Source organism: Sapajus apella, unplaced genomic scaffold (assembly GCF_009761245.1).
Source record: "Sapajus apella isolate SASKATOON/1434 unplaced genomic scaffold, GSC_monkey_1.0 scaffold55, whole genome shotgun sequence".
Lineage (NCBI taxonomy): Eukaryota > Metazoa > Chordata > Mammalia > Primates > Cebidae > Sapajus > Sapajus apella.
In genome coordinates this window covers 9,508,181-9,527,514 of record NW_022436995.1, presented here as the reverse complement: position 1 = coordinate 9,527,514, position 19,334 = coordinate 9,508,181, and the positions used below count along the sequence as shown (strand labels likewise).

Sequence of the window (19,334 nt, the reverse complement as noted above, 5' to 3'; positions counted from 1 at the left end):
GACTTCCTCCAAGTGGAAGCAAGCAAGCTGGCAGGACTCAAACTCTGGTCTTCAACCTCCAAGTCTCATGACTTGTCACAGCTCTTGGCAGTCTGGAGAGCACGTGTGGTTGGAGGACACGGCGCAGGAGACACACTGGCTGCAGGGTCTGGGGACACTGGAGAGGGAAGGGTGAAGCAGGGCCCAAGGCTGGGCAGCATCAGGGCATAAACTCACATCCATAAGCTCACTTCTGCACCCAGCCTCAAACCAGGGGAGGCAGTCCCCACCCAGAGGAGGAAGTGATCAACCCAAGATCACACAGTCTGGGAGGGCCAGAGCTGGGGTTTAGGCAGGAACTCCCAAAATCCCATTCCAGTGCTCTTCTCGTCATGCTATAACCACATTTTCCTAGAAGGAAACTTCTGGCCCTCTGTCCCCTCCTATGTTTTCAACCCTTAGATCCAACCATCTGGCAGCCCAGGCAGATGGGAAAGGCCCTTGCCGTGGAGTGGTCCAGGCCAGGACACCCTTCTTAGGGTAGAGTGTGGCAATGTGACACTCAGCTCTCAAGCACAGGGAGAGATCTTCAGGGAGTCTGGGCTGGGGGCTCAGAAACTCCCTCCCCGCCTCATTGCACACAGGCTTTGAGAGCGTCCACTCACCTCTCTGCCTCTAGGGCAACGCAGGCTGCGGCAGAGCACCTATAAGTATGAACGGGATCACATCACTCCTTTGCTTAATGCCCCTCTAAGGCTCCCGGCATCACCACAGAATGAAGCTCAAGCTCCTTGGCTTGGCATCCGAAGCTCCCCACGGCCCCTGCCTGCCTGTCCCGCCTTGTTTGAGCCACACGCAGAACCCCTCCCTTTCCAGCCCAGCAGCACCCACTGGTCCCTCCTAGAATAAGCCGAACGTGTTTCCCCTTCCATGCCTTTGTTCACACTGCCCGCTCAGCCTGGAACGCCTTTCCTGCCTCTTCATCTGTCCCTGCCTACTCATCCTGGAAGACTGAGGGAAGATCTCTCCTTCCAGAAAGCTTCCTTGGCCTCCCCAGCCCTGTCTCTCACAGCTTCACAATTCTGTGCACATGTCCCTGTCTTTGCCGTTCCACGCCTCCACCCATCAGCCTCCCTTCCCGGACATCCCTGCAGCCCTGTGTCCTGAGTGGCCTGTGTTCCCCCCAGACCAGGATCCCCCCAGGGAGAGAGACTGGTTCATCCCTGCACCCTCAGTGCCACTTAGGAGCTGGCACACAGGGGTCAGCAAATGTTTTTTGAATAAATCTCTGTCCTCACTTTATTTGCACAGGGGTAGCGGTGGGGAAGGCAGCCCTGCGCAGGAGAAGCAGGCAGTCAGGGTGGACGGGAACACAGAATAAGGCTGGCCGTCCTCCCCACTCCACGCTCGCTTCCCTGGCAAAACTGGCTCACTCACAGTAACCAGCTCTCCCTCCTGCCTCACTTGGCTCTCAGGAAGCCCTCCTGCACCTCATTAGTTACTTGAGTGTTTTGTTCCCAGCAGGCTGGGCCCGGTCAATGACAACCACTTAGGGCATTATGACCCCTCCCAAGGGGACTGTATTTTAAGAACACCTAAAAGACCCAAAGGAAGGGCGCGCTACAGTGGGTTCGAGGTGGAGGGGGAGGACATTCTAACCAGCCGCCCCGCAGCACCCTCGGCCGTCCACCGCCACGCCAGCTGGCCCGAAGCTCCCGCGTGTGCGTGGGGTGGTGCAGCCAGGGGCTACGGCCCAGTTTGCCCTTCTTGCTGTGAGAAGCAGGACATGCCATCCTCTCGGACGCTGTCTCCCTCTCTGAAAAGTGGGGAGGACAGCAGAGTTATGGGGGTAACTGAGAGAACAGAAGTGCAGGGCTGGGCATGGGGGGGGGCCTCCGGAGAGCCTTGTTGTTCCATTGTCCCCGCTGCTTTTCAAAAGCAAAGGCCCCCGGAGTTTGTGGCTCCCAGGCTGCTCTTGCACTCTGGTCCTGGGAGGGGGGTAGTGGCGCAGGGGGACAGCTTTGTTTGTGGCTCCTGAGCACCCCCTCCCCTTCCCCCACCCACTCTCCCTCCCTCCCTCCCTCCAAGCCAGAGTCCCAGGGAAATCTTGGCCAGGAGACTTCTCAAGCTGGTGATAAGGTCTGGCCAGAGGAAAGCTCTTAGCAACCCAGGCTCCCAACTCAGCGGCCCTTCTCATGGTTTCAGAGAAACAAAGGAGGGAAAGATTGCCGGCAGCCCAGTGTGCCAGGACGGCCAGCTTCCGGGAGGGAGAGTCGGGGGCCACGGGCCACTGTGGAGGCGGGGGGGGGGGGCAGCCAGGCACGTAGGGTACACACTGCCAGGCCTGGGCAGCCGCAGCCTGATGGTTGAGCAGAAAGGGCTCTGAAGTTGTTCCCTCTGCCTCTGCCACTGCCACAACCAAGCCTCTGGTTAGGGCCTTCCTAGCTGGTCACTTGGGGAGCCAAGTCTCTCCAACCAGGTGCCCCCTCCCCTCTAGGTTAAGTTCTCAAAGTCTCCTTTCTGGAACCTTCTCCCACTCCCCACTTTCTTATCAGTCCTTGGCATGCCAACATCAGGCAACTACTAGAAGCCTAGAAAAAAACACAGAATTGAAAAACCTAACCTGAGTCTGCCAGTAATTTGGGGAAGACTCAGCCACATCTTCCCTATGCCTCCTTTGGAAAACTTTCTGGGCCTTCAATTTTCTCCTCTGCAAAATGGGGGTGTCTACGGTACATCTTTAGAGTCCCTTCTGGCTCTAGCAGTCCACAGATCTTAATAGTAGAGATTTTCCCTAAGCAGCAACAGGGAATGTTTTAGTCTTGCTCCAAATCCTGCCAAATCTTGTATGTCTATACCTGGTATTCCAAAAATCCACAACACATTCTTACTGGCATGCATAACCCTTTGATGAGTGCTGTGAAAGGTACTAAAAAGAATCAGACCTAATCTCCAGCTTCAGCAAGCTCACAAGTCAGGGAGCTAATCACGCTCTTAAGCTAATCAGCAAACAACATGGCACATTAGGCCTTTACCTGCTGGATGGTACCAGGGATCGCGTGCTACAGGAGCTCCAAGGATTGAGAAGTTAATGTGGATCCAGACCCTGAAAAGGTCAGTTTAACAGGACAACAAAGGCCCTGAAACAGCCTCAATCCACAATAACTTGAGTTTGTTCCCAGATATTTTAATGACTAAGGCAGGAAGGCAGACTCACAGTCTCTAGAAGACAGATTCGTGATGAAAAAGTTATTAGCTGGTCACTCAGGTGTGCAAAAATCTCCTTTCCCAGAATTCTAGATTTCTAAGAATCCCAAATTTCCCCGTGCATTTCTGCAAACTGGTCTTTCACCTGGAGGTCGGCAGGGCAGGTATAACCTGCAACGTCATCAAGAGTTAAATAAAAATCTCAGGAATTAAACCCTCTGTTGCCTTCCACCAACACCTTTCTTTCCGTCAGCCGTTCCACGTCCTGGAAATTCCACCAGATTCCAGATTATAAAACCGTTAGTTCTGAAATCAAACTCAAAGTGTTTAAATGATTTGCTGCAAATGTCTCAAGCTAGCAGAGGCTATTCCTTTCCATGAACCTAAGGAAAAAGCAGGTCTGAGCCCTGGGAGCATCGGGATGTTATCTAGAGCAAAGATCAAGGTCATTTGACAGTGGGAACCTGGTCTCTCTGCCCAGGGACCCAGGTAGGTCTGTTCCCTCGCCTTCCACAGGGAGCTCTGATCTACAGAGAGCTAGCATGAAACAAATCAAGGTTTGGATGCTTTATTTGGCTCACTTTTCAAATGAAAGCAGGACACCACATTTTCATAGCCAGATTATTTGTCCCAAGCATATTAAAACAGCCAAAATAGACAGAACAGGAAGAGAGAAAAGCAACTTTTCATCTGCACCAAACTAGCCTGACAGAGTAAAAACAGATAGAGGCTGTTTGGAAGAGATGAACTTTTCTCTTCCACCCACAGAGTATGAATCAATTCTGAAATAAGGACTACAGCAGGGGAGAAGTGGGCTCGCTATTGGAAGGAACTGCCTAAATCTGAGGGTGAGGAAGAGGAAAGGAGGGGGCACAGATTAGACATCACAATAAACCATCTCCTGCCATGACATGCACAAAGCGCCTTATTTACATCTTTCCATGTTACTTACATATTACAGCACCCTACAGAGATAGTCTACTAACTCCATTTTCACAGAGGCTCAGAGATATCCAGGGACTAGCCCAAGGTCACACAGTAAGGAGCAGAGGCAAGAGCAAGGCCGGGGTCTTCTGCCTGCAGGTCCCATGCTCTGGACCATGTTTCAGGGTCATTCCCACCAGCCTGACAAAGTGGCAAGGCAGAAGTCCTGCGTGGCAGGCTGAGTCCCTGCCTGGCTGTGGGAACACTGTAAAAGTTACCGTCTTTACTTCCCTGGGCCTCCATTTCTGCAACCATACAAAGAGGGATAATACTAGCACAGACTTCATAGGCTGTCATGAAGCTTACATGAATTGATACATATAACAGACATGTATATGCTTGGCATAAACTAAGCACTCTGGAAGGGTTAGCTGCTTCTATTACTATTGTGGTTGTTCTCATTATCTGTTGGTCCCTTGAAAGCAGGATTTTAACACCTGATGAAAGCCTGGGAACTGCCAACTAGTAAATTAGTAATTTTTTCTTTTTTGTTGAGAAGAAGTGTTGCTCTTGTTGCCCAGGCTAGAGTGCAATGGCACGATCTCAGCTCACCACAACCTGCGCCTCCCAGGTTCAAGTCGTTCTCTTGCCTCAGCCTCACGAGTAGCTGGGATTACAGGCATGCGCTCGCCACCACGCCCAACTAATTTTTTGTATTTTTAGTAGAGATGGGGTTTCTCCAGGTTGGTCAGGCTGGTCGCAAACTCCCAACCTCAGGTGATCTGCCCGCCTTGGCCTCCCAAAGTGCTGGGATTACAGGCGTGAGCCACCATGCCCAGCCAGTATTTATTAAACTAATCTAAATTAAAATTAGGAATCATTCTTATATTCCTAAGAAGTGTAGAGTGCTATGCAGGCAGAGGGCTGGCCCAGATGACCTCAGACATCTCCAGAGTTAAATACTGATCATGGAGGCGTCCCAGGAATTAGCACGAGCACCAGCCGAGGGTAAGCCTCCACACACCACCACTCTGGGCAGCCAGAGCCTCCAGGGGTGGTAATATTTGTCTCATACAGGGGCCAGTAAGGGTAAGCCTGTGGCATGAACACCATGTAAAACATCCACCTTCTCTGCGCTCAGGCAGAGAAGACACCAAACTGCAGACCCTTAGGGTTTTAGAGATGGGGTCTCACTATGTTGTCCAGGCTGATCCTCCTGCCTCAGCCTCCTGAGTAGCTGAAACTACTAGTGTGAACTTTTAACACTTTAGAAAAAATATGTGTGTGTGTATGTGTGTGCGTGTACATATCTCCCTATAGTTTAAAGACCAAGGCCCAATGTAGATAATAAGAAAGATTTAAAGACAAAAAAGGTCATAACTGAGCCCACTAAAAATATAAGGTGGAAATTTCCCTGCCAGAGCAAAGTTTCCTTTTAGAAAAATAAATGACTTCTCCCTCCTGCCTGAGAGCCAGAAGGGCCTCTGCCCTCCTTACACAGCCCAAGGAGGCTCCGTGAGGTAGGCGGCGGGGCCACTGAACTTGGCATTTCCACACCCACCTAGCCTGAGTCAGTTTTAGAAGCAGCCAGGGTCAGCCCACCCTCCCCATTAGCAAGCAGCAGGCAGGGGGAAGGAAAGAGGCCAGAGCTCGGAGTCCCGGGTCTGGACCAGCTCCATCCTGCCTCACTGGGCCACCTTTTACAGGTGACTTGGCCTCTCTGTGCCTGTGTCCTTATCTGTACAGTGAGGATGATAACAGTAACCTATGTTGTGATGTCGCTCTGAGGATTAAATGAGTGGATACTTGTACCATGCCCTCATCAACGCCCAGCATGCAGGAAGCGATCATGGTCCGTGGCTTTTGACTCCGGACATTTGCCGATTCATCCCCAGCCTGTCGCTCCCTCCTCAGCTCTCCTCCTTCCACCTCCTACTCATCCTTCATGATGCAACTTAAAGTCACTTCCTGATCCCTCTGACGAGGTCAGGCCCCCTGCTATTCCCAGAGTTCCCTGTACTGCCCATTGTATCAGCCCCAGGACACTCGTTAATTTTCTGTCTTCCTGAGAATAACAGCCAGCGCTAGATGCCAGGCATATGGTAAGTGCTTCACATGGGTCAGCTCACTTAGTCTTTATAACAATCCTTTTAAGTGCTACTGTCATCAATCCCAATTAACGGATGGGGAAACATGTTCAGAGAGGTGAGGCAACTTGCCCAAGAATACACAGCAAGTAAATGACAGACTGCCCTGTGTCTGACTTCAAAGGCAGCATCCCCAGCCAGCGACACCCCAAATCATCAGGGGCTATCTCAGGAAAAGGCTGCTTCTGGTAAGGGCTGCAGGCCTGGACCACGGACTGGCGTTCTCTGAACACGCTAGCCTCGGGGAAATAGAGAAGGTCGTTCTGCCTCTGTCACACCTTCTTCTGCGCTGGGCTGAATGCCCTGCCCAAGCAGCCCAATCCGATGTCAAACACCATGTATAGGACACCCTCCTCCCCCAGCACACTTCCCCTAATTATTTACAAGATTCCCAGCTCCAGTAAAGACCACAGGCAAATCTAAGCAGGACATAGCCATAGCGTCACCCTCAAGGCAACCAGCCTTTGCCCTGCCCATCCTCAGTGGTAGGGCCACAGACACAGCAGGCCACAGCCCACTGCATTGTAGGTGGGGGGCTGGGAGGGAGTGGAAGCAGAGTAGGATCATGCTCCAGGACCAGAGGCCTGGAAGTGAGATGAACGTGTTCTCTGGAGTCAGACAGCCCAGGTACAAATCCCTGCTCCCCACCCATTCAACCTGTGACCTTGAGAAATTCACCTCCTCTCACTAAGCCTCAATCTCCTCCTCTGGAAAATGGGATGCATAATAGAATCTACCCCATGGTTGTACAGAGTGAATGCGATCATGCGTGCCCAATGCCTGCTTAATAACTGTTATTATCGTGATGATGGTGATTAATCTTCACGGTTGTGGACCATTATGTGATCAGATTGGAAAGGTTCTGGCTCAAAGCCAGAAGATCTGGGCGTGCATCCCGCCTCTGGCCCACATTGGCTCTGGGACCAGGGTGCAGTCATCTCTCTACTTAGACACTCTGTTTATCCATCCCAAAATAGATGGGACCCTCCCCACCACAGGAGAGCTGACAGGACTCAGGGCAGTCACCCACGTATGTATTCTGTACGAAGGATGGCCTGAGCGAACCTGGGAGCCTCCCATCGCTACATTAATTAATTGGAAGGAGAGTGCCAGCCAGAAACCAATTACAAAGTCCCTCTAGGGGCCTCTGCAGGGGCAAAAAAGGAGGGGTGAGGAAGGGCGGTGGTGGCTTCTCCCCCACTCCCCACCCCCACCCCACTTGTGTCTCCTTAGCAGCTGGTCCTGTACTCCAGGCCCACAAAGGGGAGGCTCATTCTAAACAGCTTCTTTTCATGTGGAAGCCACTGGATTTGCATCTGTCCTTTCCTGGCAGGGCCTGCCCCATGCCAGCTGCTCTAAGCTCACCAGGCTGCAGGATGCCCCAGGCCCCTGGGCCTGAGTCTGCATGGCCTACAGGGAAAGGAATGGGAACCCAACAGGGCTGATCAGGAAAAGAAGGAAGGAGACAGGGCTGGGCACAGAGGGAATTTGCACGCGTTCTCATCTCCTGGACCTCAGATAAGCTCTGTGGCCAGGCGTATTCAAATCAGCATCAGGGCTGCCCAGCTGCCAGGAGCCGAGACTCCACCAGCACTGGGCCTGGCCGAGGCCGTGTCTGCTCCAGCTGGCTGGCCTGGGAGAGAAGTGGAAAAACTTACTCCGTCCCTGAGATGCCAGGGCCTAATGCCGCCAGGACGTTGGTCCAGACAGTGTCCACACTCCCAACCAGCCAAACTCAAGTGTGTGCCAGGCTCACAGGGCTGGCCAGGGTGGGGTGATTCTGAGGGCCCTGGAGAGCCTCACATTTTCCCCAGCTTCCTCTAAGAGCTGACACAGGTGTCAAGGTGGCAATGCCTGGGGGGAGGGGAACACAGGGCCTCTGGGACAGTCAGGAAGAAAGCACCTGACAGAGCTTTTCTGGAGACTGAGCTGCATGGCCCAGTGGGAGAGACAGTAAGGAAGGAAAGGGCCTGCGTTTATTAGGCGCTTACAGTACGCAGGCAAGACAGACCTCTCCTGGCTTGTGCTCACTGGACCTTGAGACTCCAAACTCAGGGCTCTGGCCTTTCCATGTTCTTCTCCTCTAAGGTCCTGGATCCCAGGGACTGTGGCTGATGCGTCTGTGCTCCTAATGCCTCACACGGGGCCTGGCCCGGAGTAGGAGCTCAGAGGGAGCTGGCTAAAGGAACGAATGACTGCTAGCCGCACACCTCCTAGCACGAGAATGCTGGCTCTCTGCAAGAAGGCCTGGAAGGGAGAGGAGGCAGAAAGGGTGTGTGGGCAGAACAGGCAGGACTCCCACTCACCCGCAAGTGTCTGGGAGCTGGATCTGTGCTGGGAGCCCCGCTTCCTCTTCACCAAGGCCCCCTGAGGTGCTGGCTCTCTCACTTCCTCTCCTGGGGAGATCCATCCAGACTGGAACAAGGTACTGGGATGTAGAATGTCTGGAGGTTCAAATATCTCCTGGGTACCTAGATTCTGCGCCAGGGAACTGGAGGCAGAGGGGCCTTGCAATCCCCCTCGGCATCTGACTGGGGGTAGAGCAAGTCTCCTCTGGACTTTGCTCCTCTGCCCCACATCCTGTCCCTCCTCCCATCCCCACAAGGCTTTTTCCATCTAGTGTGTCCAGCAGAGGGAAATCCAGGCCCCAGCAGGACAGGCAGGGGCGAGGCAGTGGGGCAACTGGAGTGGGGCCAAAACATCTGTGCCTGCTCAGGCTGCCCCAGGACCCCTTCCCAGGGCAGCCAGATGGAAAGAGCACTGACCACGAATCAGGAGTACCCAGGTGCCAGCCTTTCCATCCTCAAACTTGCTGAAAGACTTTGGGCAAGTCACGACTTCTGCTCCCAGGGTCTCCGTGCCCTCATGTCTCAAGGGAAAGGGTTGGGTGATTTGATTGCTCCAAAATCTTATTCTCCTACGGGTGACTCTGTAGGGGCCCTAGAGAAACATGATCTTTGGCAAAGGCAGGCCTGCTATTACCTGGGCAGAATAACATCATCCTCAGTCCTTTCACATTCAGTGGGAGCCACTGGCTCCTATCAGTAGGCTGTGCCCTGCAGGGGCTGGGGCAGGAGAGAGAAGGCTGCCCACAGAAAGAGAGGCCAGGGCATAGCTGATCGTGCTACTCATGGATCTGCTTAGCAGGGAGGAGGATGTTGACATCCAAGGTCTTCTCTTTTCCCACACTCCTTCCCCTAAGGCCTTCTGAGGTGCAGCAGGCCATTCTGCTGCTCAGGGTACCTGGACTGCTGACCCCGAGCCAGGCTCAGGAAGCTGAAAAGAATTCAGCTCACTAGCATCTAACTCAACAAGGCACACCTGCAAACTAGGGAGCCTGTTCGCTCTAAGCCACCTCTTCCCTTACCTAGAAGGCCTACCTCTGGTCACATCACAGCCAGCAGCCACTCCAAAGCACCTCTGAGCAGTACAAAGCAGGCTGCAAAGACCTACACTTCAGCTCCCAGGTTTTCTTATAGCCCATTAACTTGTACTTACACACAACTCTATTAATGTACTTTGGCCTCTGCTTTCCAGGTGATAGCAATGTAGAAACAGGTATTTAGAAGTGGCGAAGCGCTGCTAGCCTGGTCCATGACGGAAATGGAACAGAAAGAGAAAAGTATACAAAGTATACAAAGCAGTCAGAAGAGCTTAAAACATAAAATCAGCTGGAGCTACTAGTCTCGGGGAAAGCAGCCTTGGCGCCCTCGCCCCGAGCTGCCCTAGGAAGCACGCTGGACTAAGACAGAGGAGGCAGCGCCTTGACCTCCTGGGCATGTTCACGGCTCTGCATCAGAGCCTTCCCTCCGCTCTTCCCTTTTTCTGCCTTTCTTCTGTTTCTCATCCCATAAAGAAATTAAGGTAGCCTACCAAATTATACACAATAAAATAGAGTTTAAAACATAACCAGGAGCCATGTGCCGTGGCTCATGACTGTAATCCCAGCACTTTGGGAAGCCGAGGCGGGCGGATCACCTGAGGTTGGCAGTTCGAGACCAGCCTGAGCAACATGGAGAAACCCTGTCTCTACTAAAAATACAAAATTAGCCGGGCGTGGTGGCACATTCCTGAAATCCCAGCTACTTGGGATATTGAGGCAGGAGAATCGCTTGAACCCTGGAGGCAGAGGTTTCAGTGAGCCGAGATCGCACCATTGCGCTCCAGCCTGAGCAACAAGAGCAAAACTCCATCTCAAAACAAACAAACACACAAACAAACATAACCAGGTAACCAGGAGAAATACCATGGGGCTAGAAGGTCTCCAGGGCTCTATGTTGTTAAGGCCAGTTAGGGCAGGAGTCCTTCAGAAACCCACGGGCTTGCCTGCAGCTTCAGCAGCTGTGCCTCACAATTGAAGGGGGAAGGGAATGTATGAAAGAGAGGCGGAAAACGGAAAACAGGCTCACCTCGTCTACGGAAAGTCTACTGAAGACCTAGCAACTCCCCATCTGGTTTCCTCATCTCCACTTGCCAGGCCTCTCTGAGCTCCTGCAGTCCACACTAACCCTGGCCCAGAGGACTCTGCCCTCAGGGGACCTGACACAGGGCTAAGGCATTCGTCCAAGGGGCAGGAAGCTGGGACCCACCCATGACCCTCTGCCTGGAGGAGAAGCAGCAGAGAAGGCTGGAGCCCAAGACATTGCTCTGGGAGCTCACTCAAACTGATTCCCCTACCTACCGCTCCCAGTGTGTCAGCAGTGATCCCACCTCTCACACTGTGTTTAGGGTTCTGCTTCATAACTGTCTGCTTCATAACAGACCACCCCCCAAAGAACAAAGAGTCTCCCAATATCCATCAAAGGTGGCTTTCTTGCCAGAACTGAAGCTGTACCCAGGCTCTAGATGCCCTAGAGATCATAGGAACCAAGTCCCACATTTGACAAATGGAAAAGCAGAGGCCCAAGGATGGAACTGACTGACTGGTCTGAGGTCACACAGCCTGTTGGTGGCTGAGCTGGGACTAGGGGCCAGGCCTTTGGACTTCCAGAGCATGGTGGCTTTCCCTATGGTACCAGAGGAGCCAGCTTGTAGACAGCAAGTCAGTCCCCAGGGCCTCTCCTGCATGCCCCTGCTCCCTGTTTCCCACAGGGACACGCCGGTCTGTGAAGGGCCAGCAATGGGAGAGAAGATAGGGTTAAGGTGGGGATTTTATTTAATCCTCTGAGCTGGCTTAAGCCAGAGCCACATTCGTTAGAGCAGGAGGTGAGCGACACGGAGGGGTTTGTTGGGGGCTGGGTATGGAGGTGGAGGAGTGTTGAATAATCACTGGATACCAAGAAGCTAGGCCTCCCACTGGGCTTAACAGGGGAGCACCCACTTTCATGGACTCCCTGTCCCATCCCTGCTTCAATGTGTCAGGCCTCCAGGCAGTGCTCCTGTACCAAGGAAGTCCTCCAGTAGCCAGGATGCCCAAGAGTGCAGAGCAGTGCAAAGATCACTGGCCATAGGTTGAGACAGACCTGAGGGTACACCCCAGCTCTGCCACATACATGCTGTGTGACCTCAGACAAAGTCATTTCACCTCCCTGAGCCTCAGCTCCTTCCGCTGCTAAAGAGAACTGAACACACCTTCCTCGAAGGCCTCCGGGGAAGGGGGCTGCAGGAGTTCATGTACATAAAGAGACACAGGGGAGGCGCCGAGTCAATCCTCATTGCTATTATTAAAACCTCACATCTTTTATCTCTCTAGCCGGGCCCATCCATTACTCCTGTCTCCCAGCCTGCTTGCATCTTTGACACGAACGACCTTAATGATGATAATCCATCGCAGCTGAACAGCATTTGTATCACTTCAAAACACTAAGCATCGTACCCTCTGTGGGTCACAGCAACCCCTCCAGAAGTAGCCAGAGCTGAGGAAGCCCCTGCACCCTCAAGTCCATCTTCTCACAATGCTCCCAAGTCCCAGGGCCAACGGCAAAGTTTGGAGTTGGGCCCAAGGATCCTCACAAACATGCAGTCTTGGGGCAGATCTCATGAGGGCATGGGTAGGCCCTGATTTACCAGAAGGGGCCAGAACCACCCCACCTCCATCACTTGCACCCCAATCCTCCATCTGGCTCCTCTGCTGTGACCACAAGCAGTCCCACTTTGGCCTCCAGCTCCCCAGTTCTGAGACCCAGCTGGGCAGCTGAAATGGGTGGAGTCTGGCCCTTGCAGGGACAGCCAAGCCCAAGGCCACCTCCAGACTGTGAGCTCAGTACCCAGACAGATCCCTCTGCAGAGCGTGGGTTCACACCCTGAATTTTATTGGTTCTTCAACAGCCTGTCACCACCCAGGACCCATATTATCACCCTCACAGCACACAAGAAGAAACTGAGACCCAAAGTGGACAGAGGTCATCCAGGGGATTTGAGATAACGCTGGGGACTGAACTCAGGTCTCCCTGGTCCCTTGACCCTGACACTTTCCACTGTCCCATCATCTTTCTTTCCTCTTAACTCTTTCCTCCCTACAACTGGGAAGTCCCTAAAGTCTCTCCAATAAACGTGGACCCCCATGACAAGGCCCAACAATCGTCCTCCAATATGGGGGTCTGTCAAGATGCCCACCCTTGCTTCCCCTGTCACATTCCCTCCCTACATCTTTAAGCCAACCACCTGGACCTGTCCTGTCTCTGGTAGCGGCTCCCGGGACTGGGCAGCGTCTTCTGCACTGAGTGGCTTTGGAGTGGAGCCAGCGCTCCCGGCAAGGGCGGCGAAGCCCGGCAGGTGGGGTAGGGTTTCCCCTCCGCTGGCCTCCTCGGGGCAGCAGGCCCATCCCCACACCCACTGCTCAGCACCAGCTCCTGCCAGCGACTCTCCCCGCCGCGCGCTCCCCGGAGGGACACCGCCAGCCGCCCAGCCCAGCTCTCCAGGGGTTAAAAATGCAGCATCCCAAACAAGGGTTAAAAATGCAGTCCCGGGGTTGGGCCGGGTGCGGAGGCCAAACCGCCGAGGCTGCCAGAGCGGCATCCTCCCCCGGCCTCCGCAGTCCTTGCGGGCCGGAGTGACTGGAGCGGCTGGGGGAGCAAGAGAGGCGCGCGCCGCACCTTCCCGGCACCGGCGCCCCCTCCCCACACCCACACCCCCGCGCCCCCCGCAGCCCAGCCCGGGGGCTGCAGGCGCTGGCGGGTCCCGGGCGCGGCGGGCGAGCGAGCGGCGCTTACCTTTGTGACAGTCATGCAGAAACTCCGCGGCGGAGCGGGGGCGCGAGCGCGGCGTGCGGGGGCGGCGGCGGGAAGGGGGTCCGTCAGCTCCCCGTGCGCTCCCCGCGCCCCGCCGGCGGCTCGGCCGAGCCTGGGCGCTGCGCTCCGGGCGGGCAGCGCGCTGGGACCGCTCGTCGGCGCTCGCCCGCCGCTCGTCGCTGATGTCAGCCCCGAATGTGCATTTATAATAGATGAGCCTCCTTCGCCGCAGGAAGGCGAGGCAGGAAGAAAGGGAGAGAGGGAGAGGGCCCGGGCTGGGGGGCGGGGGGAGGAAGAGGGGCCGGGAACTCGCTACAAAGGAGGAGGCGGAGGGAGGAGGAGGAGGAGGAAGCGCAGCCCGCCCGCGGCCGAGCCCCGCGCCTCCCGCTCGATCGCCCGCCGCCGGGCACCGCCGCTCCCGGAGCCGGGACGGGCTCCCGGGCCCGCGGCCTTAACCCCTTGCGGCCTGCGGACTCCACGCGGCTGGGCGCGGCTGGCTCCCGGCACCTGCCCGCTGGGGGCGCGGGCGGCGCCCTCGGCTCTCGGGTGCCCCGCCGGCCCGGGAACGCTGGTGAAGTCACAGTCTGGACGGCCGCGGCGCCGCGCGGGCAGAGAAGGCGGCGGGGCTCGCCCCCTGGAGGCTCGCAAAGTCGGCCCGTGGGCGGTGAGTGTGGCGGGCGGGCTGGGAGGGGCGTGGCAGCCGCAAGCCCGGGAGCCCTGCCCGCACCCCAACCTCGCGCTGACCCCGGGCACAGGGTTGCCGGACGGATTTGTGTTAAGCGCGCGTTCCAGTCTAGTTCCCGCCGCGATGACTTGCCCGAAGGCCGCCTCAGTCAGTTTTACAGAGGAGGAAACTGACGACCAGAGGGGGATGGCAGTGGGAAGTGACTTGACCGGAGCACAGGACCTATGGCCCCGAGTCGTTCCTTCCGCCCTTTCCACTTCGCCGCCAGATCTCTAAGGGACCTCTTGTTATAGAAGCTGGCCTGCCCTAGGACTGTCTACACTACCACTGAGTGCCGCTCTACTCCTGGAGGGACAACATACGTGTGTCCCGTGTGTGGATCCAATCCTGACTAGGGGCACACTGTGACCTGGAGCTGCTGCGGGGATTTTAGGGACAATCACCTGAAGGTGACCTCGCCGGTCTTCAGAAAGGAGTCTCCCTCCCAAGTACCTGGACACAACGGGTTTTCGCAGATATAGAACGGCGGGAGGGTGAAGGGGAGGGGCTGGCAGAGGTGGAGGCAGAGGGGTCCTCCAGGCACGACAGCCTGGCAAGCCCAGAAGAGCTGGCTTCCTACTTCACGGTAATTACCAGTGCACTTCACCAGGACAGCGATGGAAACGTCATATATGAGCACCTGCTCGGTGGAAAGTGCTGGGGGAACAGAGAGGAGATGGGCCTGCCTTCCAGGAGACCAGGGTTTAAATCGGAGCAATCATAATAGAGTCACCAGCCTCCAGGAAGTGCTTTGTGGGTCCTCATGCTATTTTAACTACATTTTCTTGGGAACCCTAAATGCATCAGTGTGAGAAAGAATTACCATCCCCACTTTCCAGTGAGTAAACAGATTTAGAGAAGGGAGGGGACCCACCCAAGAGCGCACACTGTCAGAGCGAGGACTTGAATGAAAGTCTACTTAAATCAAGGCTCAGCATTGTGCTTTGAACCTGTGAACTCCAGGGTCCATTCCTACGTGCTGCCTTATTTGAGTTTCACAGGTGTCTTAGGACGCAGGTAAGCAACTATTCATTCCCCAGAGGAGTTCCAGGGACTGAACTCTCTTGGGTAGCAGATGTGCCGCAGATCTCAGGCATCTCTGTGCCAAACCCTTCCTAAGGCATATTCCCACGGTGCTTGTCTGCCAGGAATGCTCTCTTATTCTTCTGCACTAACCCAATTGCACCCCACCTCTCAGGGCTCCATCTCCTTGCCACCTCTTCTGACAACATGGGCCCAATGACTCTCCCTGTTGCATTTAGTTCTGGTCTCATTTTCAAGAGCCTCTGAGCACAGGGTCATGCCTTCTCTCACTGTATACCCCTGGGCACATAGTAGGAGCTTAGCAAAGACTTAATGCCACTGAGAACAAATCAAGCAAAATACACCTTTAACCTGAAGCAGAGGAAATTTAGATTAGACCCACGAAAGCATTTCCTACCAGCCAGCTGTCCAGCATGGGAAGCAGTCGGAGTGTCTGTCTCAGTTGTCTTGGGCAGGTCAGCCTCTAGCCAGGAGGATGGAACTCAAGACCTTTCAAGGGCTCTTCCAGCCCTAGGACCCCATCAGAAGCCTTTAAAGGGCAATTCAAGGACATCAGTCACCCTGTGCCCATGATTGTGACTTGTCTGTCCACTTTTATATCTCACAGAGATTTCAAATCCCAGATTGTCATCCTGAACTACCCAGCATGCCTCTTGGCACCTTTCCTGCCATCCGCCGTTGTTGTGAGCTCTGGGAATGAGACAAGGACTTAATATCAGCTTGAGCCAAATGTAATTAGGAACATCAATCTGCTGCCCCCAACCCATGTGACGTTCTCCAAAGGCAGAAGGGAAATGTTTCTGATCCCTCCTGTGCTGCTGGCTCACCTCCCCTGTCAGAAGGGAGGTCTGGAAGAGCAAGAGCCGGCTCAGACAATGCCACATCCCTTGTGCCCAGTCAAGGCCTCTGCCTGCAGGAGATACTGAGAAATACCTGCATTTTCTATGGTGTGACTGTTAACACCACACTACTCATCCTGGGTCTCCAGTAACATAGCCCGTCTTAGTGTGGGTTCCCCCAAAGCAGAGCCTGAGAGAGGCATTGGATGCAGGGATTTAACTGGAAGATGATCTCAAGAGTGGAAGAGTGGGAAAGCAGGAGAGGGGAAGATGACTACACCAGTATAAAGGTGTATTCTCAGGGTCACTGCGGGAGGCATCCAGGGGAGGGAGGCTCAGTTCCCCAGACACTCCTGGAACGGATACAGAATTGCCCTCGTATGGGCGGGGTGTTTATCCATGCTTCTCTTCCCCATTGTTTGAGGGCTGCCCCAAGGGCATGACCCCTTTGTGCTTCAAGGCTGTGCTTTTTGGGAGAGCAGGGCAGGCCCTTCAGCATCAGAGAATGTCCTGGGGCAGAAAGTGAAAAGTCCATGGCTCTTACAGGAGGTGGGATGCTGTCAGCTCAAGTCTGGACTCTCTAAGATGTGCTGAGCTACAGGTGAGATCAGAGGTAGGCTAGCCTGTGGGCATATGGTACACAGTCAGGGGTGAATAAGAGTTTGCCGTACCAGCTCTGGTCTTTTCTAGACACTTCCATGCCTCGGTGCTTTAGGCCCTAGCCCTCTTTCGCAGCATGGTGAACTCCTATTCACATTTCAAGGCCCAACTCAAGCATCAGCTCTGCATGCAGCTCTCCTGGCACTGTACCCACGATGGCCTGATTTACCCTGTATAATCATAATGAAATATATTTGCTTCTCTCTCTTTATGGGCTCTAACCATGTGTTTGTTCTCTCTTTTCAAATCACAAGGGCGACACACAGGAGATGCTGGATAACTGCCTCGCTGATCAATGAGGCTGTGAGGATCACCTTTACCTTCAACCTTAATAACCCCCTGATTCAAGTCCAGGTCCCTATAGCAAGTATGAGGGCCTCTCTGTGTGAGGCTCTGCCCTGTCTCATGTGCTTTTTGCCCAGCATTTGCCCAGGCCCTGTACTGAGTGCTACTCCACAGAGTGAGGAGGGCTTGGGCCTTGCCCACCAGAAGCTTGGTCTCTTAGGAAAGACCCGCAGATGAGGGCACCCATCCCAGACCACGGGTGAGTGGGTGCTGCATTGCAGCAGGGCCACAGGGAGATTCCCAAAGCCATGGAGTCCTTAAGAGAGGGATGCTCCTCCAGCCCTTGCTGCCTGCCTTGTTCATGCCACCCAAGGCAGCCACCAAGCGCCCACATGCTGGCCCCTCCGAGCTTCCAAGCCCTGTAGATCTTACTGCCCCTGCAGCTCTCCAGTTCTCTCCCTTCTCTCTGTCTGCATGGGGACTGCCCTAGCTCAGCATTGTCCCTTGCTGGGCCACCTGGACTTATCCTCTTGCTGACTCTCTTGTGCCACTCAGTCCATTCTGCCCCAGCAGCTCATGCACACACAGATCTGGCTGCTTGAACCCCATCGGGGTTCCCTGCTATCCTCAGGATGAAGCCCAACAGGGTCCTCCAAGACCTGCCCCTATCCCCTGCATCTCCAGGCTTCCTGTCTCTCCATAACCTGGTCCTTCTCTCCCCCTCAGCACCTAGGTAACTCTTCTTCAGTCTTTCTTTAGATGTCACCTCCTCTGGGAAGCCTTCTTAGATCTTGACTGGAATAGTCTAGCTACCCAGCCTCTGTGCTGCTTTCCACAACTCTCTGAGCCTTTTTCTCTCTGCTTCTGTGCATGGTTTTAATGTTTTCTGTTTGTATATTTGACAGGCTCCTGGAGAATGAAGCATTCCTGGCTTGAGGAGGGGAACTGGTTCTTTTCTTAGTAATTCCAGCACATAGTGCTGTGCTCAGTCAGCTTCGGGTCCCTCCTTCCTTGTGTGCGGGTCTCCCATTTCTCCCTTTCTGTCTGTCTGTCCCAGCCACTGTCCTCCACCACACGCCTCATCTCCCACCCTGCCCTGCTTCTCTGCCGCATTCACCTTTCCACACTTCGCACCTCCCTGGCCGTGCCTTCCCCACACTTCCTCAGGGATGCCCTGGCCTGCTTTCCCCTTCCTGCCTCTGCCCACTGCACCCCTGCCCTGCTCTCCAGCAGGGCAGAGACACGCCTCCCTGCTGCCCTCCCCTTGACCTTCATGGTTTCGCTCTTCCTCCTGCCTCTCCTCCAGCTCTGCCCCCACCAGATCCGCTTATTTCCGCCCTCCTGCCCTTCTCATCTCTCGGTGCGCGTGTCTCCATCTCCCTGTCTCTGTGGACGTCTCTCTCTCTTTGTCCCACCCTTAGTCTCTTTCCCCCTTTGTCCCTATTGCACTTTCTCAGTGACCTCTGTACAATGCGAATATGCTGACTTTGGCATGCAGGGGTGCTGGGGCGGGTCGGGGCCCTGCCCTGGGGTGTCCTTTTACCCTACCTGTGAGGGGTGATGACTGAGGAACCACTTGAGTGCAGGCTGGTCTGGGCTGCATCCTTGGCCGGGGAGCCCTCACCTGAGCAGCCGCCTCTTGGTCTTAACCCCCTCTGCAAGTCTGTGTGAGTGCATGTCTGAATATGAGGGTGAGTGTGTGGGACTGTGTGTATCTGTACATGCATGTATATGTGTGCAATGTGTAGAAATGAACCAGGGAGAAGGAGCCGCAGGCCCGGGCACAGTGAGGGCACCCCAGGACAGCCCCCTCCCCGAGGGCTGCTCCTCTAGCTGTCCTTGGAGCCATGATGGCAATGAGGCCCGGTCCCTTGTAGAGAGCCACCTGGAACTTGAGAACCAGATTTCCAGGCTTTAGGTCATCTTCGGTCTAAATTTTGATAACACCTAGTCAACAGTTCTCAAAGTGTGTGCCCCAAACCAGCCTCAGTTTCACCTGGGAGCTTTTTGAAAATGCTGGCAGGGTGCGGCATCTCATGCCTATAATCCCAGCATTTTGGGAGGCTGAGGCGGGTGAATCACCTGAGGTTGAGAGTTCAAGACCAGCCTGACCAACATGGAGAAACCCCATGTCCACTAAAAATACAAAATTAACCAGGCATGGTGGCACATGCCTGTAATCCATCTACTCAGGAGGCTGAGGCAGAAGAACCGCTTGAACCCGGGAGGCGGACGTTGCAGTGAGCCGAGATCACGCCTTTGCACTCCAGCCTGAGCAGCAGAAAGGAAACTCAGTCTCAAAAAAAAAAAATGCAAATTCTGGGGCTCCATAGCAGGCCTATTGATTAGGAAACCC

General features: G+C 54.7%; 1 protein-coding gene across 2 annotated transcripts in view; it reads right to left on the bottom strand.

Moving 5' to 3' along the window:
- CORO2B (coronin 2B) overlaps positions 1-15,936 on the bottom strand; it is a 153,334-nt gene extending 137,398 nt beyond the window's left edge. The window contains exon 1 of one of the 2 annotated variants that reach the window (XM_032244625.1): positions 15,592-15,936. In XM_032244625.1, coding sequence (XP_032100516.1) covers positions 15,592-15,609 — 18 coding nt within the window. In that variant the 5' untranslated portion in view covers positions 15,610-15,936. Of the gene's footprint in view, positions 1-13,408; positions 14,593-15,591 lie in introns of those variants that run through there. The other variant, XM_032244626.1, reaches the window with a different exon arrangement.
- Between the last annotated feature and the right edge of the window lie 3,398 nt (positions 15,937-19,334).